General features: G+C 40.9%; 1 protein-coding gene across 9 annotated transcripts in view; it reads left to right on the top strand.

The window, feature by feature from the left end:
• EBF1 (EBF transcription factor 1) overlaps positions 1 to 24,689 on the top strand; it is a 283,451-nt gene that overhangs the window by 190,149 nt on the left and 68,613 nt on the right. For 5 of the 9 annotated variants that reach the window (XM_054841801.1, XM_054841799.1, XM_054841803.1 and 2 more), the window contains exon 9: positions 17,679 to 17,812. In XM_054841801.1, the coding sequence (XP_054697776.1) occupies positions 17,679 to 17,812 (134 nt within the window). The remainder of the gene's footprint in view (positions 1 to 17,678; positions 17,813 to 24,689) is intronic. The other 4 variants (XM_054841802.1, XM_054841800.1, XM_054841809.1 and 1 more) reach the window with 1 other exon arrangement.

Below are 24,689 nucleotides of genomic sequence, written 5' to 3'. Positions count from 1 at the left end.
GCCAATCCTGCCCGTTCTGGGCAATCTGAGAGCCCACAGTCACTGCAGTAGGCACATACACAGATTTCCCACTAAATCTTCAGATTTGAAAGAAAAAATGATTGCTAGGCTGTGTCTTAGTTGATTAGATATTTTCTATTTAGGTTAATAAAAAAGGAAAGTTTTCCCTTATAACCTACTTTGAGAGGATAATCTTTAAAATAAAGCTTTGAGACTGAGTGCCTTTAGCTGGTCTGGCTGCAACAGAATTGTTGAGAACGGTCATTGTATACCTTGAACATAGCTGCATGTGCAGCAACAGTTGATGATTCCTGAAAGATGCTCAGAAATCTGAGTTAGTGACCTGGTTCTTGTGCTGTAATGGACTTTGCGGGAACATTAACCACTACAGTTTTGGCAGTGTGGAGAGTCATGAAGAGGATGCCCCTGTCATCTCCATTTTAACCATTTCAACCCTCAATCCCTTGGTGTTGCATATGTCCATGCTAGTTGATGAAATTGTTAATACAAGACAGAATAGTGACTGAAGCGAAAAATATTAGCGAGTTGAGAAAGGTTAATCTTCAAAACTTGATACATTTTGCCCTTAGCTGGTATAAATCAAAGTCAGGGACTACTGCATTCACAAACTGGCCAGGTTTAAACAAAGAAACTTTGTTTGACTTGTTTCATCTCTGGGTGGAAGCACCTGTTATATCTTAGTGCTTTGCTTAAGAATGTTTTCGTGATTATGTGAAAAATATAAACACACAAGCTTTTTCTGCACCATATCATACCATATAGATAAATGCAGTGGGCTTGATTTATTATTTAGAAGGGAAATATTGAAAAAAAATATTAGGAGTCTACCACTCTACTTGAGGGGATCTTGTATGTTATTCTGAGTTACGTCTGCTTTCTAATTTATTTTCTATGAGGGAAGAATACCCAGGGTTGTTGGACATCTCTATGCATACACAAGGGAAAAAAATGTGACTTTCAGAACATTGCACAACATGGATAGTAATAACAGTAAGTGAGCCTTGATATACAGAAGGATTGCAAAACTTCAAGCTGGAAATCATTTTCTTTACTTTTGCCAAGTTGTCTTTTTCATATCGGTTCCTTCATAAATGCAGTGACTCATAAATTCAGGCAATTTTTTACATAATGGCTTGTTATGTGTTCTTGGAGCTTGACCTCACTGAACATATAATATTAACCTCTTCACTGCCCTGTGGACTTACCGTACGGTTCTAATATAAGTGAGCACACCAGGGCTGGATTAGTCCTGTGTGTGTACTCAGATGGAGCTAGAGGATTTGTCCTTCCGAAGAGAGAAAATCTGGCCAGAAAGCTAAGTGCTTCACTTTAGCGAATCTGTAGATAAAGACCTCAATATGATCTCAACAAGATTTTAACTCTAGGGACCACTGAAGTAAGTTGCCAAAACTGTGGCAGGTTCTCTGCAGGTTGCAAATGTTAAGTCAGGATGTCGTGTCTTCCCAAAGAGTATATGGCAGGTCAGGGAGAGGTTAAGGGTTTGAGTAGTTAAGCCCCTAAGAACTGCTGGGTGAGGTTCTCTGGAGGGCTCTACGTGGGACGTCAGGCTGTGTGCTTGAAATGGAGTAAAATCTTGGGATCCATCAAGTTAGCAAAGCACAGCAGAGAGAGATTCATACAGCTCCAATTTAGGTATCCAAAACTGTGTTAACTAAATTATGCCCCACAGAATTATGCTGATGTCTTTTTTTAATCTTCACCGGAGCAGAGTAGCTGTCTGCAGGCCCAGACCCCTGCTTCCTCTTTGGATATTTCTGAGAATTTCACAAGAACTCGGTGGGTAGGTGGAGCTGCCCTTCTCACAGCCAGTCCTGTCAAACAGAAAGCAGAAAATCTTCTGTTTCTATTTGTCTAGGTCATAAATCAGCCATTAAGGAGAGGTACGCAAAAGCTTAGAGTATCTGGCTGCAGCAATTTTGATCTTTCAAAATTTATTTTTAGTCTGAGAATAAATGAAAACAAGATTGAAATGATTTTCTGGGAGGCAGATTTTTAGTCGTTTATTTGGGCGAAGAGATTCCAGAATTTCAGTTCTGCCATTAGGCTGTAGGTATTTCGTGAACTTGGAGGTTTGAGTTTGTGATTTTTTTTTCGTTATTTAAACATTATTTCGTAACATATATGTGTTAACACTGCTGCCGCCACGTTGCAGGACACTTAAGAGATACCATTTGAAGTATTCTAGTCTTTACTAAATAGCATCGCTGTTACATAATGCCCATGGAAATACCTCCTGAAATGTCAAGTTTGGGTACTCCAGTTACCGCAGATAGAAAGGATTCCTGCTTGCCAGTCACTTGTCAGGGATGTAGTATCGCATCTAACTGAAAAAGGAAAAAATGCTACAATGGAAGCGGGAGACATCTTGATTTTAAAAATATAAGGTGTGGCAGTTTCTACCCATGAGTAGCTGCCCTTTATGTTTTTCAAAGAAATGAAATAATAAAACAGCCCTTCCCCCAGAATATCTAAACGATGTCAAGCTGTGATATGTTGTTACCCTCTATTTTTACGAGGATGTCATGAATTCATGGAAAAATAGTACCTGGATGAAGATAGAGCGCATTTTGTGAATTTCCCAGAGGAGCTTTCAGAACTGTGTTCCCAAAATTGCCAGAAGAAGAAAACACAGGGAAAACTGTCATTAAAATTTGATACAGATTTCTGTGGAAAAAAAACCCCGTTTTGTTACAGCAAACAGATAAGGGAGAAAAGTTCAGATGGAAATTCTCCAACCACCATGAGAGTTGACTTTTATTTGGAGAGTTAGACCAACCACTTTCTGAAGGTTTGAGGTTTCTCTTCAGACCTCAGAGGAATCGGAGTACAGTTATGCTAGTAGAAAAACCTGAGCTACTCTGTTTGGCAGAAACTTCACAGCTACCAGTACAGGAGAACATTCAGTAGCACTCAAATAGGCAATGAATATTCATAAATAATGAGCATTCATTACATTTCAATTTGCTTTGCTGGCCACCATGTCACTAATACAGTGGCATCGTAGGGGAGAAGAATGACATTAGGATTAGAGAAATGTTTGAGAGATACTGCACCGTATGGCAGTGAAGTTTTGCCAGACGTTGTTTTTCCAACCTTCCAAAATGTGCACACTAACAAATTACAAAACATTATATTATTGTAATATGATAAATATTATTTCTGAACAATTTCCCCTAACTTAACTTTTTATTATAGGATACCTTTGTTGTTGTTCTGTTGGGAGGATATGTTTTTTCACTCCAGCCCCTTGCTGATTTGGGCAGAGTACAAAGGAGAGGATTTTGTGAATTGTGATTTGTAAATGAAGGCCAAGAACTAGTGATTTTTTGAAAAACTCATCTGGATGTTGTAAAGGTCGTGATTATTGAAGAACGGTGTGCACAGCAGTTTGTGGGCATCTGAATGCTTCCAAAAGTTTCATGTTAGGCACCCCAGTATTTGAGTACCCCAAAGCGATTGGTGATTATGAAAGGTCTCTCTTCTCATGGAAGAGTCCAAAGCTGTGAACAGCTGAGTGCTAGAAATCTCAGGATGAAAGTTTTGTTTAGATAAAAATTTTCCACCAAATTATCATTTTGAATATTCTGATCAGAAAACGTCACAAATTTTTGCATCTCAGGCTTCACATCTTCTCATTGAACTGAGAGAAGACCAGTGAGAGCATTCAAGTGTCTCTCTTGCTGTCCATTGCAGGGTGCCTGTCAAGAGTTTCCCCAGAAAAATGAGTATTTGACAAAGCTCCTCCACATCCGAGGAAATGAGTTAATGGCATAAACCAGGAAACTGATGCAGAAAATGGAACCCACCAGGATGGGATGTTTGGAGTGATTATTCTAATCTGGGTTACCATCTGAAAATTATTAATGTTAGTAGTAAAGAATAAAAATAAACTACTCATAATTAATATTGGAATGGAGACAAGCTTTGCGTTTGGCCCAAATCCAGAATACAAGATTTTCAGGAGCGCGTGGCATTGCAAAAGGTGTGCTTTCATTAAAGCCAGTGGTACAACTTCATAAAGTGTTTTTAAAAATCTTAGCCCAAACTGTTTGCTGAGCATAACCAGAAAGCTTTGTGTGTCACAATTAGTCCTTTCTGCTTCCCACCTTCATTCCATGAATTTATAGTTCTCTGTGTGACAAAACAAATCTTTGGCATGAAAGTGACTGTAATATAAGCAGTGCTGGTTTATGACCTCAATGAACAAAGTGAATAGAGTTAGGAAGTTTATTAAAAAGATCAAGAATAAAGTTTTATGAAAAACTTGTCTGAAATTTAGTTTAAATTTATTTCTCAAAAGTAATTCAAATATTTAGATCTGCAATTTAAGGTACGAGGGCCACTGTGAGATGCTTAACAAGATACTGTCTTTCATGAAGTGGATGTTTAGAACTTTCTGAACTTCTGATCCATTTTTGTGAGTCAAGTGGTCACCCGAAAGCGTAGGTTTCTTTTTGGAAATTCTTGGACTTAAAGCCAAACTCTCAAGGCACCAAGGTGCCTAAAGCTGCAGGGAGGTGTTTAGTGGGATTTTAAAAACTCTGGCTACAGAATTTCTATGCCTATCTGCCAGGTACTTTGAAAATTCCATCAGGTGCTTACTGGAACGACTGGATAGCTGGGTACTTCCAAAAATCTGGTCCCAAATGCTGCAGGAACCTGTGTGCTTTTTACTGTACTGCTGTTGAAGTGTCTGTTAGCAATGGGAGTATAAGGAAATTCAAAATTAATGATATTTGGTTAATACCATATCATTATGGTTTTGTAGCAGCTCTCTCAGAGGTTCGGTATCTATCCCATGAAATAGCAAAGCACGTTTCCCGCAGAGGTCCCTTTTGGGTTGTGAAATGGCAGCAGACGTGCTAGATCTCGTCTGCTGCTGGAGACCGAACAGACAGCTTGCATTGCTGTTCGCTGAAATCCCGGGCTTGCATATGGAATTCATAGGTTTGGTGTTACCTGATCCATGCTGAGAGGGAAGGCCAGCACTCGGAGGTAAATGCAGGCCTGACCGCAACGCTGCTCGTCTTTCCAGCTGCAGCTTTAGTTTGTGGGTTGGGGTTTGAGGTCACCGCGCTTTGCCGCAGTACGTTCAGGTGAGAGCATCGCTTGACTTCCTGGGCTCTTTGAGGAGATGAACAGAGGGAAAAAATTATTTCTGACCGGGTTTGGCACTCTGAGGCACTGAAAGGTAAAGCAGCTCTGATTTTAGGGGGCCTTTGGGGAAAATTATCCCCTTCCTGGGATTGTGACCTTGAAGGCGATGGTGAGTTCTGCCTCCTCGTTCAGCCCTGAGTCTGAGCAGAGGTGCCTGCTGGAAAGCCCACAGTCAGGTGCCTGCTCAATATCAGCTGCCAAATATTTTTTATGGGGTTGCTTCTGGCTGCTTCCTACCTACGATATCATCTTGCCGAGGTCCCTTGGTACTTTTGGGAGCCAGTGTAGAGCTCCCGGGTCTCCAGGCTTCCAGAGGTGTCTGCCCATCTCTGCGCTTTCTACAGTGGAAAGAGGTTCCCAATTTAGCCCGACTGACTCACCCAGTCAGAGCTGGAGTCTGACTTTTTACGTGCTGCAATGCCTTAGGTAGGTGGTCTGAATATGGCCCTAAATAAATAAATAAAAACATTGCATGACTTTATCAGAAATGTTGAAAGACCAACTTCTCTAAGCGTTTGTAGGCTTGAGTCCAAAGTATTCACTCCTCAGATTTTCAGCGTGCTGGTTTTATGTGGTGTCATTGCTGGGCAGATACTATGAACTATAAATATATTTTTATGCTTGTGTTTTTGCAAGTAAAGCCTAAATGGCTGGGAGGGGGTGCTTGACTCTGCGTTCAGAGCAGCACAAAGAACAGAGGAGGAAACAGTCTGACAGACACTTGCACAGGAGAGACAAGGAGGTCTCAGTCTTTGCAACGCAATCAGGGCTTCTGCTTAAAATGCAATTCAGGTTACGTTGCCTCCATTGCTGTCCTGCTGCCATCACAAACATGGGCCAAGTATTATATTGCATTCCTGAATCAAACCTCCATCATCATCATCATCATAGCATCATCAATTGAATTATTTTGTTTATTTTTCCTATCCACTCTTCCCATCCCAGATAGTCATTGGTTTGCAGTGTATTTCTGGCCAGGACAGCGATTTGGTTAAACCTTCTGATCACTGGGATGCTTTTCTCACAGAAGAGCCAGATTTCCTACCTTTTCCCTTGGCCCGGGGCCTGGAAACCCGAGGCCGTCCATCGGACCTTGGTCTCTCCGTTGGCAGCTCTGTGGAACCTGTCACGGAGACAGCCTGCGCAGTTTTTGCACATGATGAATATGGATCTTTGCTGCATCTGGCAGGCTGCAACAATGAATGCAGAAGACTGTCATTAATAGATAATAAAAGCAGAAAGCAACATTAATGGGAATAAGCTTTTCTTTTACTGGGACCGATTATTACTTTTTTGTTCTTGGCCTGTGACTAGATTGAGCCGCAAATAACAGCTACCAACGCTGTGTGCACGCATGTGTTTTGTTGTTGGCTGGTTTTTAATCTGGTATATTTAACCATGATATCTTCAAAGTACGATTGTGTCATACATTCTCATACGCTAATAGATTTCAAAGATGAAGAGTCTTGCTGCTTTATGTTTAGTCATGCCTTCATCTATAAATTTATGGCAGTATTATGGTTTAATGAATTGAACAAGTCCCAGAACAACAACAAAAATGCTTTTTTGTTTGAATTTAGATATTGCATACTTTGTTCTTCTAGCAAATAATAAAACCAATATGTTTCTTTAGTGGCAAACTTCAGGCTAACTTCATCTCACATTACTAACCAAGTGCGCGAGGATATGTGTGTGTGGCAAACAGGCGCTTTCAGTCCTGGTGCTAGACGTAGGCTGAACATTCATATTCCAATAGCGATAGGCAAACCTCCGAGAACAGATGGAGCAGAGTTCAGCACAAAGGTTTAATCCTATCAGGATGATTCCTGTATGGCCATCTGGATAATCCGGCGCACAAATTCAGCGCCTGTTAAAAATACAACGTAGGCCAAGATTAGCGTCACAGATTTTCCACTAGACTTGTTCATATTTGACTTTATGATTCTCAGACTCCAGAAAATTGCATTAGAGAGCAGCCTGTGATTTGTGACAGAAATCAGATGAGGAATAAGAACTCTTAGGGTACTTGAATTTCCCTTGAAGAAACTGGATTACAGGCACTCCCTGTCCCTGCCACAACTGCTTTGTGTTTCTACGCGGGTTGTTCTGTTTCTGAAAGATGATTACTGCGAGCTCTCTGTTGTGGGCAGGCTTTCTCAATTCTGCTGAACAAAGAGACTTCAGCTAAAAATTAATTTTAGCTGGGGCTCTTGTTTTTATCAGGATGAAATAAATTCTTTGTTTGCTGTAGAATCCATCTCAGGTGAACCTCTGATTGTTGTGCTATAGAATATAGTGGGGGTTTTAACTGATTTTGTGGGGGTGGAGTTCTGGTGGGTTTTATTTTTTTCTTTGTGATAGTGAAAGGTTCCGTAAAAGTTTAATTGATACTAATACTTAGTTTGGGGAAGTGAGAATTTAAATTTAGCTGGAACTCTACGTTTCATATAGAATAGTTTCCGTGTATGCCCGACTAAACCTTGCCGGTGTGGCCATAATGTACCAGTGCACATCTGAATGTGAAGACTCGCTGCTGTTTGGCTCGGGATCCTGGGCTTTTTATGCCTGCAGGGATGGGATGCTCTGGCTCAGGAGCTTTTATCTAGTCCTGTGTTCTGACTCTAGAGAGATTTTCTGTGAGAGATTTATGGTTTTGTTAAGGTACTGATAGAAAATAAAAGAGAAAATGAGACCAGGGTGATGGTGAAACAAAACATAAATTTAGAAATAGCACCCACCTGCCCTTCTGTTAGGTTGGGATTCAGCAAAACAGTAAACCACAGGGTTAATATTAAGCAAATAATATGAAACTGGTTCCATCCTATAAAATGCTTTGCTGGTTCAGGACCTTAGTTAGCAGCACTGAAGGACCAGTCAGTTAAGTAGGTTTTGGGGTATGCGAGCTATGCAGCGATGTTTGTTTTGGCAAACTTTTAGGGTTGATTTATATTACACATTTTGGGCTTCCATTCGCAAGGTTGCCTTCATCCTCACCCAGAAATTGCATCAGTGCAACTATTTTTAAACTTTAGTGCACTTAAACAGATGCAGTCTCCTTTCTGGACGTGCTTATTGTTTTTAAAATAGTCATACTGGCTTAACTGGGCTCTGTAACTTCAGCGGAAGTTAAATCAGTAGGAAGCCATTGAAATTGAAACGGGAGAGGCATATAGGATTTTTTCACTGTTTTACTAACAAAGCTTTTAAAATCCAGATTCAGATAAAACGGTGCAATCCCTGTGCGTGTATCACACCTTAGCCCCTCCGGATGCTACTGCCTATGGCTTCCCATCTTTTAGGAGCACTGTTTCTGCGCCTTTGCCGGTGACCCCATGGGATGGAGGAAGCAGTGAAGAAATCAAGGTGCAATAATCTGGCTCTCACAGTAAAGCATTTATCTTGCTCGGGGTCAAAACATGCCCGTGCATCCCTGAGGGAGGAGAGCGCGCTGCAGCAGTCGCTGGGTTGGTGCCTGGGTCTGAGCAAACTTGTCCCCAGTTGCGGAGCTGGAAGCGCTGCTGCTATTTGGTAGGCCCTGTGCGATATTCTTGGATGCGCTGTTTCTCCTCCTGATCCAGCGTGTGCGTATCCCCCGTGCAACCGAGCTGCCGCCCGCGCTGGAGCTGAGCAGTTGCACTGGTTTAGGCAGAGTGCTACGTTTGGCCGAGGCCATGCACAGCAGTTTCTTTGAGTGGCTGACTCAAAGTGAAAATCTTCCAACACTGGGGCAAAAATAACGAATGCAAAAAAAAAAAAAAAAAATCATAGTTTAAAGCCTGCTTGAAATTTCCTTGAAATAAAAAAATAAGAAAAAATTGTCGCAATGAAATTGTTAGGCTTCCTGAAAAAAATTCAAATATAAATGTTTATATAGAAAGAGTATATATATTTTCAAGAATAATAATATAGGTATTGTTTATTTTTAATATATATTAATGTTTTGACTGAAGCTGTATATTGAATTTAACAAAATTTTCAAATGTTTTTGCAGCAATACTTTTTTTGTGAGGGATTTATTATTTGCCAAACAAGCATGACAGAGCCCTCTCTTGGAGGTCAGATTTTACTGACTTGCAGTGAAATACTAAGGACTTACTGTTTTTGGAAAGCAGGAGGTACCTCCTAAAGTAAAAACCAACCAAACAAAAAACGCTCAAAACTTCCTCTGTGATGTGAAAGGGTTTAAAAGAATGAATGCAAATGCTCTCTTACGATCAGAAAGATTTCTAATTAGATATACCTAATTTGCTATTTAGAGATAACTCTTGCTGTTCAGAGATAACGAAATTATTATTTTTATGGATATGTTTTAAGTAAAACACACAGTGGGGTTTTTTTGTTTGTTTTTTGGTTTTTTTTGTGACACATCTTTCATTATTCAGGATTGCCTCCTTTTTCCATGCAATCATTTTTCAGGCAGTGATCAACAACTGGGAGCTTTGGAAATCAGTAAGGAAAGAGAAACACAGAGGACTCCATGAAATGTAACTTTGCTAGCTGAGGCATCAGGAAGGATAACAGAGAAACGCTGGCTTAAGTATTGATTGTAGGTGGAATATTATACCAGGTAATTTACATTTTCAATTCCCATTAATGGGAACTGAGCATCCGAAACGTTGGGCAGAAAATCACAGCCAATACCTTTAATTTCACTACTTGAAAACAAAAACAAAGGCAACATTCCCTCCCTTCCCCCGATCTGGAGGGATTGCACGGTGTGTGTATTTTTGGTTCGGTGATTTCACCCAGTGCAGACGTCATAAAGGACCAGGAGGATGTTGCCATTTTTGGCAAGGTGGTGTAATCTTTAGAGCTTGCAAATGGTAAGTCCGAAATATCGAGTAAAAGAGGGAGCTGGGAAGGGGGAGCGGGGCATCGCATCCTCGTGCCTGCGTTGCATAAAGCTGCGTGAGTTATCTCCTGGAGAGGGAAACCTCTGTTACCCCGTTTCCTGTACAGCAGCTGCTTATTGTCAGGAGAGAATAGGAGAGAGAGCAGGCTGCGATATGAAAAAGGAAAGCAGGAAGATCATCGCTTTACTAAGATAAACAGCAAACGCATTGTTTAGCTTAAGAGTGAAGATTTAATGCTCCAGTACGAGATGTAAAAACTCTGCCGCATTCCCTTTCCCTGAAGTGTCTATGACTAACCCGTTGGGCTGGTCTGCGGGCTTTTCCCAGCCAGGCTGCTTTGGGAAGCTTCGGTTGCTTGTGCTTGATACGACTCCGGCAATGTCTCTGCAGACTGGACTGTGATGGAACCATTCTGTGGGGACACAGACTTTTTAGGGTCCACCTTTTCAGTATGTTCAAAGTAGGTGAGCACATAATAACAACTCCTGCTTCTCAGGAAAGAGAAAATTATTTCTGGAAAAAAACCCCAAACAAAACAGCCCCAAAACCCCACACAATATGTGGTTCATTCTCCTAAACTGGCAAGTATTTGAAAATTATAATTTTCAGCTGTAAAAAAACCCCACCGTGCCCATGATAAAATTGATTTATTAAAGTTCTTAATGTGGAAAACCCACAATAAACAAGGATGAATGGAATAACCCTTCCCCCCCCTGTGTAACACCTATGCAAATCTATAATTTGAGAAGGGAAGAAATAATGTTTTTCTCCCCTTTTAAGGAAAAACACACCTTGCCAAACTGGAAATGCTGACCAAAAAGGCCTTGAGCACCCCAACAAGTGCTGCACACCTTCGGCTCCAGAGTGCCGTTGGAAAGGGATTTAGGCTCAGACCATTCCTGGGCTCTGCTTTACTCAGAGTCACAAACCCCGTGTGCCTTCAAGAAAGATCTACACCGGATGATGAATGAGTTAGCACTGAGCTGCTGCTACATTTGACTCTCCATAGTAGACTGAGTAGACGTAGCAGCTCGGTTCCTGAAATCACCATATAGGCATTAGTATGTCAGCGCTGCTGCTGCTAGTTCTCGTGTCAGGTTGGATGAGCTCTGCGCGACGCAGGGTGGTCTACATGTAACCTAAGTGTTTTTTGAAATGGGAAACCCCAGTTCCGTATACATTACATAGCTCTTGGCAGCTTTGCGCAGAGCACTGCCCAACTATCTTAAAAAAACCCCTGGTTCCTTATTCTGTAACCTCTTCGGCTGGGTTTTTAAGCACGCACTTAAGTGGTTTGTTGAATCACAACTTCAATAAGTCATGGTTTTGAGTGCTTAAAACTGATTTCTTGATATTCTGAAAATCAGTAGTTTTGGCAAAAGCCTTTAACAGGTTGCAGGATCAGACCCATAAACTGTGGGTTAATCTGTGGCTCGTTTATATATTTAGCCTGGAATTAGGTTCTACCCAAGAAAAAAAGGAAAATTAAATTAAACACCAGATATTTTCAGTATTTCCTCTAAGATGAGACATAAATTCCCTGTTCCTCTGAATTCCCAGTTTTAACTGCCTTTATGCAACTCTCCTTGCGCGTCACAATACTCTTAAAGAGAAGAAAAATAAAAGCACATACCCCATCATTTCAACTCCTGTTGTGATGCAGCAACTGTTGTCAGAGTCTCATCTATAGAATAATGGAGGATGAAACCACACTTCATGATAAAAACTGCAGGCGAGGTCATTCTTACAGTCACCAGCACAAACTGGATATTAATCATAGAGCAAATACATTTCAGAAGCTAAATAAGAGCAGTCCCAGAGCCCTGCTGATAGCTGTGCATCCCACTAATTCACCTCAGTGAACATTTACCTCCAAGCTCAATTAACCCTTATTCCAAGGCCACCCATAAACTTTGTGGTAAATACGTTTTTTTTTTTTCCTCCGGCCTCTGTTTTTTATCAACGGAATAGATCATTTCTGTTGGAGGATAAAATACTATCTCTGTTTAGAAATGGAGGCCCCTAATTAAGAATATGAGATGTCCAGTGTATGTTTGTGAGGGACTTGAATCGGTGGCTCGTTGATTCAGTGAATTCAGATGTTCGATGCTCCTGAGGGCATCTGCTATGTCTTCTGTCTTCAGGTGCTGGGTGAGGCAGAGAGAAATGCTCAGGAGGCGGAGGGATGGTGATGCGGGGGAGAAGGATTTCCTAGTGCAATTGCCTGCACGCAAAGTTAGTTGTTAAACGTGTGCAAGAAGCTATGTGGAGACGTTATTGCTGCTGTCGTTATTATTGTTATTAGTATTATTAGTACCATTATTATTCTCCCTTCCAAGCATTGTTCAGAGGCGAATTGGAAATGTGGTAATTAGACCCTGACTGGTAGTGTAGTACTAGTGTCCTGAGCCAAAGTTCAACACCCTGAAATGAAATTTAAACCAATTAATCTGTTAGATTTTTATCGCTTGTCCGTGTTTTCTCAGCAATTCCCTCAGCACGCGGCCTTTGATCAACTCTCATACAAAAGCTAAAATGTGTGCCTGCTGCTAGCAAGATGGGGCTGACATTAACATGGCACTCATAAAACAATCAGAGCAGTGAAGCCCTCAAACAGACAGGGCATAGTAATATTTAATAAAAGCGCACACATAATCTTCAGAATTAGCATTTTGTGCCTTGCAGTACCTTTGGGAGAAGAGCTTTTATTTGTGGAGTGATCATTATTATAACAAAGAAGAGCTACCTAATAATTTCCACTTTAACTCTGCAATATGCCACGAGCATTTCTGAACCATTATGCTAAACTGTGGCGGGGTAATCATTTTATTGTCACAGTTTGAAGGAAGAAAAATCCCCTGTATATCAGTAGCTAGGGGAGTACGGGAACACAGGAACACACTGACACACACAGCACACAACGAAAAACTTTTCCTTTTTGCTACCCGTGTGCTGAAGTTGGTACCTACCACCCTTTGTACGGGAGGTGGTACGATTTTAACAACGTCTACTCTGAGCGAACATGATTTCAAAAGAACATTGTTTCCCTTGAAAGTCATTAAGGTTTTTGCTCATAAATCCTTAAAATTTATTGATAGAGACCTTCGCTTTGAAGTCAGTGGTGGTATTCCCATTGGCTTCAGTAAGTCTGGGATTGCAGTGCCTCCCTCTAACATCTCTATCTGTTAACTCAAACCGCAGGAGCAGCACGATGAAACGTGTCAGATGTTAACACTGATTTGCCTTGATATTATGCAAAGAAGGAGAGCAGCTCATTAAGGCTCATAACCGTTAGGCCATTGGAGCAGGTGGAGGATGTGGCCACATCACCTTCAGCAAGGAGCCGCAAGGTCCGTGCCTGCGGTTGGAGGGGTAATATTTAGTTTTTCCTCAGTCCAACGCCTGCTCTGAAAACATGCAGCGAATGTAATACACTCACGCCAAAGATTCTTAAAATCTCATCTGACAGTTAGGCTACCAAACTCTTTTCATTCTGGTTGTAGTTGGCTGCCAGCTGTTCATTAAAAAAAATGTTTATATGTCTAAGAATGTGTAATTATTCTTTTTTATTATAATTCTTCTCTGGACTTAAAGTCCATTCGTGTTATCAATCATCTACACTTCATTGCCTTTATTAGAACTGGTCTAAAGTCCTTCACTGCGTTGTTTTTTTTTATCAGTGAAGTTTCAGACTTAAACTAAAATCTCTTTTTCTACAGTAAAACATAAATTTTATGTAACTTTTTTCTATTTGTTTTTAAAACACTATTTTAGAAATGATGCTTTGGTGTTATAGAGGGGCATGTGAAGTGATAATATTTTGAAACAAAATGTTTTTCTTGGAAATATTAAAAAGCATTATAGTTAATTCCAGATAGAGATCCTGGAACTTTGCATTCTGCAAAGAAATGTTCTGTACTTTGGTTTCTCTTGTGACCAAAACAAAATGTAGAAAAATCAAGGTCTCCAATGAAAAGATTATTCTGCCTAGCTCTGTTTTTCTAGGGTTGCACAGAAGTAAACACCCTCCAGACAGCGCTTTGGAAGTTGCCAAATGATTAACAGAAGAAATATGAAGAGCTGAGGGCCTGAGCTGGCCAGACGTTTGTACCAGGGGCATAAATAAGATGAGGTCACTGCCTTGCCCCCTCCCAGCGTCACCTGTGATGACGCTGGCGAATGGGACCCGATTCTTCCATCCTCCTTCCTGGTGCTCCAAGGGAAGGGCCTGGGAAGGGCAAAGGTTTAGTAGGACCAGTGTCCCGAGCGACACTGGCTGTTGCGAATATGTCGTCGTATAAACACGTCTGGTGCCTGCAAACCCGGGTAGCAGTCTGGGTGCCTCCCTCAGCACGTCTCCCCGGGATACAGCCCCTCAGCGCAGCTTCCCTGCGGGGCAGCACCTTCGTGCAGCCCTTCCCGTCTTTACAGACACGTTTTAAGATAAGAGAAGCTGCGTGGGGAAAGTTGGGAAGTCCCGCTGGTTTTTGTGACTGGTCCCAAGGGAAAATCATGCCCTGAAATCTTTTGGGAACGCAGAGTGTTCTCGCTGCTTCTCAGGTAGTGCCTGCAAAGGGAACCAACCTGCCCTGTATATTAAACCCCCAAGTTCTGACTTTTCTGCCTCGGAGGAGATGTCCTGGGCTATTGCCAGCAGTTTCGGTGAGGCACTGATTCAGCACTATTGCTACATATTTAAATAAAATTACACAGGCGAGTGGTCACATTGACTTTGCGGGTGAGTGTCCCGGTGAACACCCCACACCCCGGTGCAGCACAGGGACCTGCGTGGCTGCTCGAGGTCCCTCTGGCTGCCACAGGACTTGGCATCTATTTGATATTAAGTGCACACGCATGTATAAAGTATCAGAATCAAATATGTGAGGCAGCACAGGCGGTGTAGCACCTTGCTCTTCTGAGTGCAATGTGGGCACCGCAAAGAACAGCACAAAATAAATAGCGAGACCTTTAGTGGGGACCTGTAACTGCAGAACAGTATCTTGCATTCATTTTAAAGATGAATTGAATCTATAATTTTGAAGCCTGCATATGTTTTCTGTTAATGGCTTATGGTCTCAAACAGTTTTATTCACTGGTATTTAGGAAAAAAATGTTGCTCGTAGTCTTTAAGAAAAGTATCTCATTCTCTGACACATGGGAAACTGATTATCTTCAGGTTTTATTGTGGGATGTGTGTGTCCACAATCAACTGGAAATACTGGAAGGGTGTAATTTGGAAGTGATTTTAATTTTTATTTATGAAAAAGTTCGATTTTGTGAAAGGGCTAGATGGCATTTTGAAAAGCTGTTTTCACTGTAAATCCATCGCTGTGAGCTTGGCTGAAAGGAAAGCATTTGGTTTTGGACTTTGCAATGGTTTTTATGCACAGTTTTATGCAAGTAACTTGAATCCAAATTAAACATACTGAAGTTACTTCTGTGTGCGCGCTACATTTTCGTGACGGTAACGTTAGGATGTTTCTTTTGTTAGCTCATGTAAAACTTAATGGCTGTGCTCTGCCAAGTTTGGAGTAGGGTAATGATTTTTTTTCTGCCTGTGTGTTTGTGTTTTTCACTGGAGCTGGCATCCCCATCAGCTTAAGTAGTGGAAAAGTTTGCGCCTGACACTTACAACCTTTTGTAGGTAGGGACGGGGTCTGTTTGCTCCCCATGCGTGCGTTCCATCAGCAGTGGTGCGAGTCTGTAGCAGTGCCCACAGAAACACTCGCTGCGAAGGGTGACTCAGTAGCTCCCTTTCCAGCTCCCTCCTGCTTCCCAGCTCCGCGCTCACCCGCCCTTGCCCAGGGGCTGGGAGGAAGCAGCTTCTCGCCAGCCTCACCGACTCTTGCAATTAGCTCCGACCGACCAGAACTTCACTAAACAGTCATAAAGGCACGCAGGGTCTCTTTAGCGCTTTATATCTGGAGCATTTTAAAGTAGGCTTCCGTGAATGAATTTATTTACTATCTTTATAATTAGAAGAAGGTATGGCAGGGGCTGTGCTACCACAGCCACATTAAGTAATTCATAGGTGCAAGGGTGTTGTCCTGGATGGTGCTAACATGTGGGTGGCTTTCACACCCCTGTCTTCCTAGTAAATCCTTACCTAAAGAAGTGCCTGAATGCTCTCTCTTGAGCATGTCATCCAATTCTCAAAGTTACAAACCAAATTAATAGCTCAGCCGACCTTCGGACCAAGTGGCAATTCACAGCCGAATGCCAGCAACCCTTAAAAGAAGAGGTATATACGCAGATATATATATGTGCAGATATATATATGCAGCTAACGAAATCCTGCTGATTGATACCTGATTAACATTGCAGAGTCAGTGTGGGTCATGGCTCCCCTTCATGTGTTTTCAGTGAGCCAGCCTTTTCTCTCTGCTGAGAACTGGGTTCATATCTAAAGGAAAGAATCTTTCTTTTCAGCATTGAGGTTGACTGGTGGAGTTTTGCTGATTGTTAAGGAATCTGTTTTTCATGGGTAATGAAATTGTTGAGGTACCCACTTTACTTAAAATGTTATCTAATGGTTTGGTGTCATATTTTCACCTCATGCTCTATGAGCAGGGAAAAGTTGGTGGCATTTGGGATGGAGTTGCTTCTTTTCATCAACCTATATGACCACCCTGAGACTCCACAGCTGAGAGTTACCCAGGGCTTTTTTGTCTTATTCAGGTTATTTTTACAGTAATGTTATTCCTATTGCTTCAGCACAGTTAAATTCTGATGTACTCTGGTACTGCAGAGGAGAATCAGTGTGTGGCTGTTTATGTTGCCCTGTCCCACCAATATATAAGTTCAGTGTGCTTCTGCTTAGGTAGTCTTACACCAGAAGATCTTACACCAAGATTTAAGCTTCTACTTTGAGCAGTGCTTGAGTTTTCAACATTGTCTCAGGAGGTACTTAGTACGTCTGATGCCAAGAAAGTGGCTAGTGAAAGCAGGGACGGATTCTATGAATATGGAAAATGCATTGCACGCACTTAATTATCCAGTAGATGCAACATAACTGGAATTACTAGATGGCAGGGTTGTAGGTTTTGGGTTTGGTTTTTTGTTTTATTGTTTGTTTTTTGGGTTTTTTTTCAGTAGCCAAAGCATTAAGCAGGGCAGGATGGTTTAATACTAGAACAACCTGGATCTGACTGCAGAATAGTTAAAGAAATGCTGAGGGTTACACCCTTTTTTATTTAGCCAATATTTTCCGTAATTTTATAGGAGTATCCTTGATGAATTTAGGTTATGATGGATAATAAAGCAAGCTCACTGGAGATTGTTTTATTAACTCAGGTATTGCGCATTTCATATAAAGATAGGGATTTGTCCTGATTTCCAATTGGTCTCTGCCCGTCATGCTGTGATTTTTTTGTTAATGTAGACTTAAAAACGTTAATTTTTTCAATGCAGATAACAAAACCAAACAGAAATTAATTGAGAAAAAATGCTTCCAAAGATACAGTTTGAGGTCATGTACATGTACTAGAAAGAACGTGATTGCTGAAATCTTTGTGTTATTAAGGGGGGAAAATGAAAGCTCCTTTTATTTTATTTTTCTCAAGTCTTCTATCATTAAAATCTGGTTCTAACAGCAGAATACTTCTCTTTTTCATGTGTGTTGAAAAGCAGCTACACCATGTATCAAAGCCATCAGTCCAAGTGAAGGATGGACTACAGGAGGTGCCACTGTCATCATCATAGGAGACAATTTCTTTGATGGGTTACAGGTCATATTCGGCACCATGCTGGTTTGGAGTGAGGTAGGTGTTGTCTGAACGGTAACGTCTAATAGCTTTGTCTAGCTTATAGCTAGCCTGTCCTTTTTCTGTGCCACATGCTAAATCAGCAACAAATGTTGGGATGTGAATCTTTTCCTCCTTTGGTTTTATGAAAATAATTAGTCAAATTTACCTGTGGCAGAAATCCATTATAGCCAGAGGATTTGCATCTCCTCTCACTGGCTCAGACTTTAGCTGAGTGCCTTTTATTCCAAGAAAAGGGAAGGAATAATGCCTGTGTGAATAATTCTGCATTTAGCACTACAATCGCTAAAGGGCCCACAGGAAACAAACATTTAGGTGATCCTGCTTTCCAGGGAAACTGGCTGCTTGTAGCTGCAGCTCAATGAGGTGGAGATTGCAGAAATTCAGCGCCTCTGAATAGGATAACCTTAAAGTATAGGCGCTTGCTGTAAGTATCATTTTCGTAACGGCAACCTAATACCCAGTATTGGATCCGCAGAGGAAAGCACAGAATTGTCATACCTAGTGGGGGCCTCTGTAGTTTCACAGTAACCCCTTTTTTGTTTCTTATCCATTTTTTTTCTGTTGCTGTTCCTCCCAGCTTCTTAAATCCTCCCTTCTCCTGGCACATAATTAAACGCGGAGTCTGATATTCCCCAAAAGCCTGTGGAAAGTTAAAACCCAGGCAGCATCACCCCAATGGCCACTTCCAGGGAGTGGGGCTGCAGGAGTCGGGACACAGTTCCCACTGGCTTCACTGGCACGGGAAGGCAGCTCCAAGGAAAGGTTTACATTTTGCATTTATGGCTTTCCAAAAGCATTTTGGAGGCTTTATAAAAAAAATGATATTTTTATTATTTTAATATTAAAATAGACACACTAACAGACAAACCAGCATCTCTGAAGTAGCTATACAATGCTTACCCAGTGACATAAGCATCTTCGGATGCTTTGCCTTATATCCTATAAATATTAAATCAACATTATAGCTTAATTCATATCCAGCACATTCCCCCTACTGATTCCATTGCACATATGGCAGCATTTTTTCCATATGAAGAGTATTCTCTAATGTCCTTCATGGGCTTCACTGTTCTCTCTCTCTCTCTCATCCTTCCACTTGAGGACAAGTGTGGATGAAAGGGCATTCCAGAAAAGGAGATATATTAAATGAGCCCTGTTCTGAAGCCCTTATGTGATCATGAAAGTGCCCCCTGGGTCCAGTGTAAGCATTTTGTGTGTTAGGATTGAAGCCATTATGGCTACAGACGTTTAACAGGGAAAGGTGAAGAGGCTGGGAGGAAAGTGCTCTGATTTTGGTACTGCAGAATTGGATCTTTCATTATAAATCTTGATTCTATTTATTAGGGGAAGCCATTAATTGGCAATTTCTAATCTCAGGAGAGTGAGTGCTGGTCAAAACATTGTTGCTGATGGTTGCAAGATCTTGTCATAAAATTAATAATGTTAGAGGGGGTCCAGACCAGCCAGTCTGTTGTGAACGCTGTAACGGGCTGCAAGTTGCCTTGGAGTGAAAACTGCCCCACTGTGTCTCCCTTACAGAATTGCCTCTCAGTTTCATAACCTATGAGAGCAATAGAAAATCCTATAAAGGAAAAGAAATAACTTCTAAAAGAAGCAGACAAACATGATAAACAAGTGCAGAAATGCATGACCTGAGTGATCCCTAAATAATAGCGATCTATAAATAATTCAAATTACACATACTAGCCACCTATGAAGTACAAAGTAAGTTCTTTCATTTGCCTTCCCGTTTCTAAAAATGTCTAGTGCATTTTCAGTACCCAGGAAGAATATTTTTGTTTTACCTTAATAGAGTGTAGAATTGAACTGTTGATCTTCTGAACTTCAGTACCGTTTCAAACCTGGAGCACGTTCATCCTGAGTTGCCAGTCAGGCCCAGTTTTGAGCAAACCTGGCAGGTTATTTTATCATTGAATTCGGGAAGAATTTTCAAGTTCATCCTGTTGTTTCATGGATCCAAAGGTTTTTAACTGAGCTGCAGAAAATCCAAAACAAATCTAGATAAGTGGAAAGTAAAGAAAAAAAGTGAATCTTGCAGAGCATTTTCACATGGATTTTTTTAGCTTGACTTTCAGTTGTAATTGCAGGTGGTTTGGGGGATGAAGTCTAATATTTAAATTAAGCATCATTTTGCCACAGACTTTGCATGGGACCTTGGGCAAATCACATAATCTGCTTAAAGTTCAATTCCCTTTCTCTAACATACTAATAAGATTAGTCACCTTCTTTGGAGAGGTGCTGTGAAGATAATTATCATAAAGGTCCTATATTACTCAGATTTTATTATAGCAAAATCCATGTAAGTACCTGAGATGCATGGAGATTTAAAATATAAATCCTGCCACAGTTCAGAAGCAAAGTTAAAAGAGAAAAAAAAAAAAAACTTGTTCATTTTAAGGGTGAATTTGTTGCTGTCAAGCAGCATATGTTATAAATAATTTGAAATGTAAATAATATATTTTTAATTTATTTTACATGTATTCAAGTTTTGTAATTGAAATATTTATATGCTTGAAATGGAGTTGACTGTGTTAAAAAAGGAGGTTTAAAATGGTTTCTGAAACACATATTTATTATTTAAACATATATTTTAGCTGTAAACACTCTAACATAATTACAACCTTTCTCAGCCAGGGAGAACTAAATAAAAACTTAATTTGTCACATTAATTTTGTGCAGAAATGCAGATAACCTGAGCCAGTAGGTTCAACTAATCCTTAACTCCCATATTACTTTATAAAAATGCCTTTAAAAGCCCTTGATATTTTTAGAACCCAGCAAAATGGGCCATCTAATGCCTTTTTTTCAAGGGGCTTTCGTAACCGACAAACAAACGGCGTTGGTATAGCATGTGCACATGCTGACTCTGGACAGGCAACTCCCAGCAAATAGTCCGTTTGCCAGATAGACTCTGCCTGTCTGTCTGTCCAGTTCACAACCAGACGGCGTTGTTGTTTGCAGGTTTTTACCCAGCGTTCTGGGGCTGTGCGTTGTTGCAAATATTCCAAATCTGAGCTGCTGATAAAAAAATCCTCTGTTGTTTCTTTCTCTTATTGGGGGGCTGAAACTCCGAGAGTCGAGTTTCAGGGCAAATACATGATTGCGAAGACAAAATTAGTTTCTTATAAATATTCCACAATATTTGCTTAAAATGAACTATTTCTTCAAACGTTTTCCTGCCAAGAACATTCCTCCAGCTGTACAGAGTCAGCTGGAAACAACTTCTTTTTCTTTTATATTAAGAAAAGATGAAGCACTGAAACATCAGGTTTTTTACCTTTGCACAGCACAAAAACAGAGGATGATTTTTTGGTTTGGTGGTGGGGTATTTTATTTTATTTATTTATTTACTGTTAATGCTGCTGAATCAAATTCTGTGACACCGTTTTTTTATTTTGCTTTTTATGTTTATTATTGATTTTGGAAGTCTCTGTCTTTGAGTGCTTATTTTGGAGGTCTGACTCATTTTTAAAAAATGAGTAGGCACCCTCTTTTTGAAAACTAGGATTTATTAAGCAGCATCTGGATGCCCAGAATTGAGGCATGCAAAGTCATTGGTCATTTTTTAAAATATAGGTACCTTAAGGGTCCTGGTCTCACTGAAAGCTGTCATTACCTTCAGTTGGTGGTATTTTTCTTCATTCCTGTCCTAATGGTCCTCTTCACACAGAGTCCAAGTTAAATTTATGACTGATTGTCACCATTTCCCTAACCACAAACCAGAGCTCAAGCATGCAAAAATAAACTAGTGACTCAGATTAATGACATCTCCTTATAAAATGTCACTTTTAAAAAAAGAAAGTAACCTGGCACTCTGAAGAGTGTGAAATGATGCTGTATCACACAAGAATGTCTAGAATATATTAGCAAACCACAGAAAGAGGCTTGTTGTACACACTCAAACCAAATGTGTTTTGCATTTTGAAGGACATGCACCTCCCTCCATTCTGAAGATCTCTAACTCAGGTTTTAATGCAATCCGCAGCATGTCCCAACTGACATGTAGGAGTTTATATCAAAGAATTAATGCAGTTGCCAAGTATCAGACCAAATCACTTGAAAATCCCTTGGGAGAAAGGGTCCAGTTACTAGCTTTACGTCCAGCTCCAGATCTCAATTTGCCAAATGCTGGAATGGAAGAGAAAACTGGATCCCAAGGTCAGGGCACAGGTTGACAGTGTAGACAGGAAAACATCCCATAATCCTGGAGTTATTGAAGTCAGGGGCAGATTTGCTCTTGCCGTGGGTGGGCCTGGGGTACCCAGACCTGTGCAGCACCCATTGGGTCACGCAGATTGCAGAACAGAGTCAGGGCGATTTGGAGAGCTGGTCCCCATCCATAGCACAGATCCTGGCAGCACTGGGGAATCAGAGTTCGAGCCCAAAGGTGGATTTCAGAGGACAGGTTTCGAAGCTCAAGGGGACTTTGTTTGTACCTTGAAGACAATTTCTTGATATGACAGCTATATAGGGGACCACTGGCATGTAACCGAGGTAGCCAGTTTCTTTCTGTGTGCATGAGAACTTAAGGCTGACCAGCACAAAGGTCCTTCTAGCTCAACACTATATCCCTGACAGTGGTCAGTGGCAGATGCTAAGGAGAAAAAGCAAAAGGAAAACACACGTCTTCTCCTGGTATACCTCCCAAGCTTTCGTTCTAGAGAAGAGAGGAGTAAAATATATCCTGCACATCCTAAACCATAGGACTTCAGACATAATGTTCACCCTTTGGGAATGTGTGGGCGACATTATTGTATATTTGTGGTTTTAAACACAGTTAAACTTATTTACTTCAGAGCACAAAGGAAAACCAAACTGTTTGTGGAGAACAAACCAGGAAACTTGCTTAACTCTCCCCAGCTCTCTGTAACAATGGACCATAAATAGGTCAGATGTTTCTTGGGAACCAGAGAAGATGAGTATTGGAAAATGCCACAAATTATGTTTAAAGAACATTAAAGTGGTGACAGACCAGTAAATGCTGGGAAATTCAAAGATACAACCAGAAGCTGCCTGTATAGCTCATGCCAGAATGGGGGTGAGGGGTGCAAGGCACATGCTGATGTAGTAAGGCTAGCATCTTAACCTTTACTATTAAAATCCTTGGCTGTTTTTACAAATATTTTCACCCTAAAAATGTCATGAAACTTCTCATCTTGCCAGTTCACCCAGTTAACTAGAACCACTTGCAGATGGGATTTATCTCAGCTATGTTTGGCATACAGTTAAGCATCTAGTCTAAACTTGTCATCTCAGTTCATTGGAGAAAGGTAGATGCTTCCAGAGAGCAGCTCATCCCAATGCGAGAGGTGTCTAAAGCACTGGAAATCAATTGCTATTTGGCAGTGCTTTCTGCCTCCTTTGGCTACTGAGGGCGTGTAGAGAATTGGCCTAGACTTTTAGTCTTTGGTCAGCCCAACCATAAGACAACTCAATTTAAGTAGAAGCAATCCTTGGAAGTTTGGGGTTTGGGTTTCTTTTTTTTTCTCCCCCCCCCGCCCCCGCAATTGATACAGTGAGTAATTTAGAAAAAAAGGCAGGTTTCTTTTAAAAATAATTAAGTTTCTAAATCACATGATTTCAAAGCAGAGCCTAAAAACATGTTCTTCGGAGCTCACAAACAAGAAGGTGTCAATTCCTACATGATCATTTCTAAAATGACATATGACTTCTGTGGATCTGAATAACTTCTGGAGCATTTGATGCTGGTAGTTTTGGGTTTAGTCTTCAACGTGATTTAATATTAATCTTCTTATTTTAAATATGGAGAATTTCCTACTGTGTATGCCATTTCCCTCAGTAACACAGATGGCTCTCAGACAGACATTACTCTCCTTCTGTGCTTTTTTTAGTCCTGTGCCCTAAACAAAGAACTGGTTAAAAGTCTGATTTTTTTGGTAGGACCTTACTACAATTTTGAAATATTTGATTCCTAGTAAAAATAAGAATAAATTTAACTTTTCATTTAAAAAAAAAAATATATATATATATATAAAAAAATGTATTCCCTAATCCAGGACACGATTCAGCCAACAGCATAGAGCAGTTGACTGCATAGGCTTTGCTCACTGTCAAGGCTGGTTATGTGGTCTTGTTTGCCTCTCTAGAAGTGTGTTAACATGCCACAGTCGGTTAGAGAAGGATTGCCCGCGTGCCAGAACTGTGTCTTGGTTGCTGGACACAATCACATCACCTTTCCTGTGTACATCTTTTTACTGTTCTTGTCTGGGGGATCATAACGAGTGAGAAGCGGACGTCACAGTCATGGGGAGGGCAATGCTGTAGTTTCTGAGTGCAGCAGAGATTTGAGTTAACCTATCATAAACTAGTGAACTCCTAGATGACTCTAATATTACTTTCAGGGACTATGTTTTAAATCCAGTCCAGAATCCTGAAAGAGCAAAAATTGTCTAGAGCCTGGAAAATGCAGCACTGACCCACCCCAACCTTTTGTGTTCAGAGGATCAGGATCCCCAGCCCCAAAAGCAAGAAAGTTATATTTGTCTACTTATTACAGTGTAAATCCACATCTGCAGGAGCCCTGTCAGGTGTGTGTCAGTCATTGCAGCGAAGGCAGACTGGAAGTGATGGTTAGATGGTTATATTTGGTATATCTGTCTTGAGTGCTCTGATCATTTGCAAAGAAAGATCCAGCATCCTTCAGAAGCCAAACTTTGCATTTCTGCAGTAATCAGTTATACATCCGCGGAATGAATAGAAAATGAAAACAGCGGCACACGGTACTTCTGCAGTGTACAGGTGTCAGCTGGGGACCAGTGCATTTAAAAGCCCGTCTGGGCTCGGGCTGTGCAGTGAATCTCAGCCTGGGCTTGCGCTGTGCTGTGTTCAC

This window comes from Grus americana, chromosome 14 (genome assembly GCF_028858705.1).
Source record: "Grus americana isolate bGruAme1 chromosome 14, bGruAme1.mat, whole genome shotgun sequence".
NCBI classification, from domain to species: Eukaryota; Metazoa; Chordata; class Aves; order Gruiformes; family Gruidae; genus Grus; species Grus americana.
This window is presented reverse-complemented; position numbering and strand designations above follow the sequence as displayed.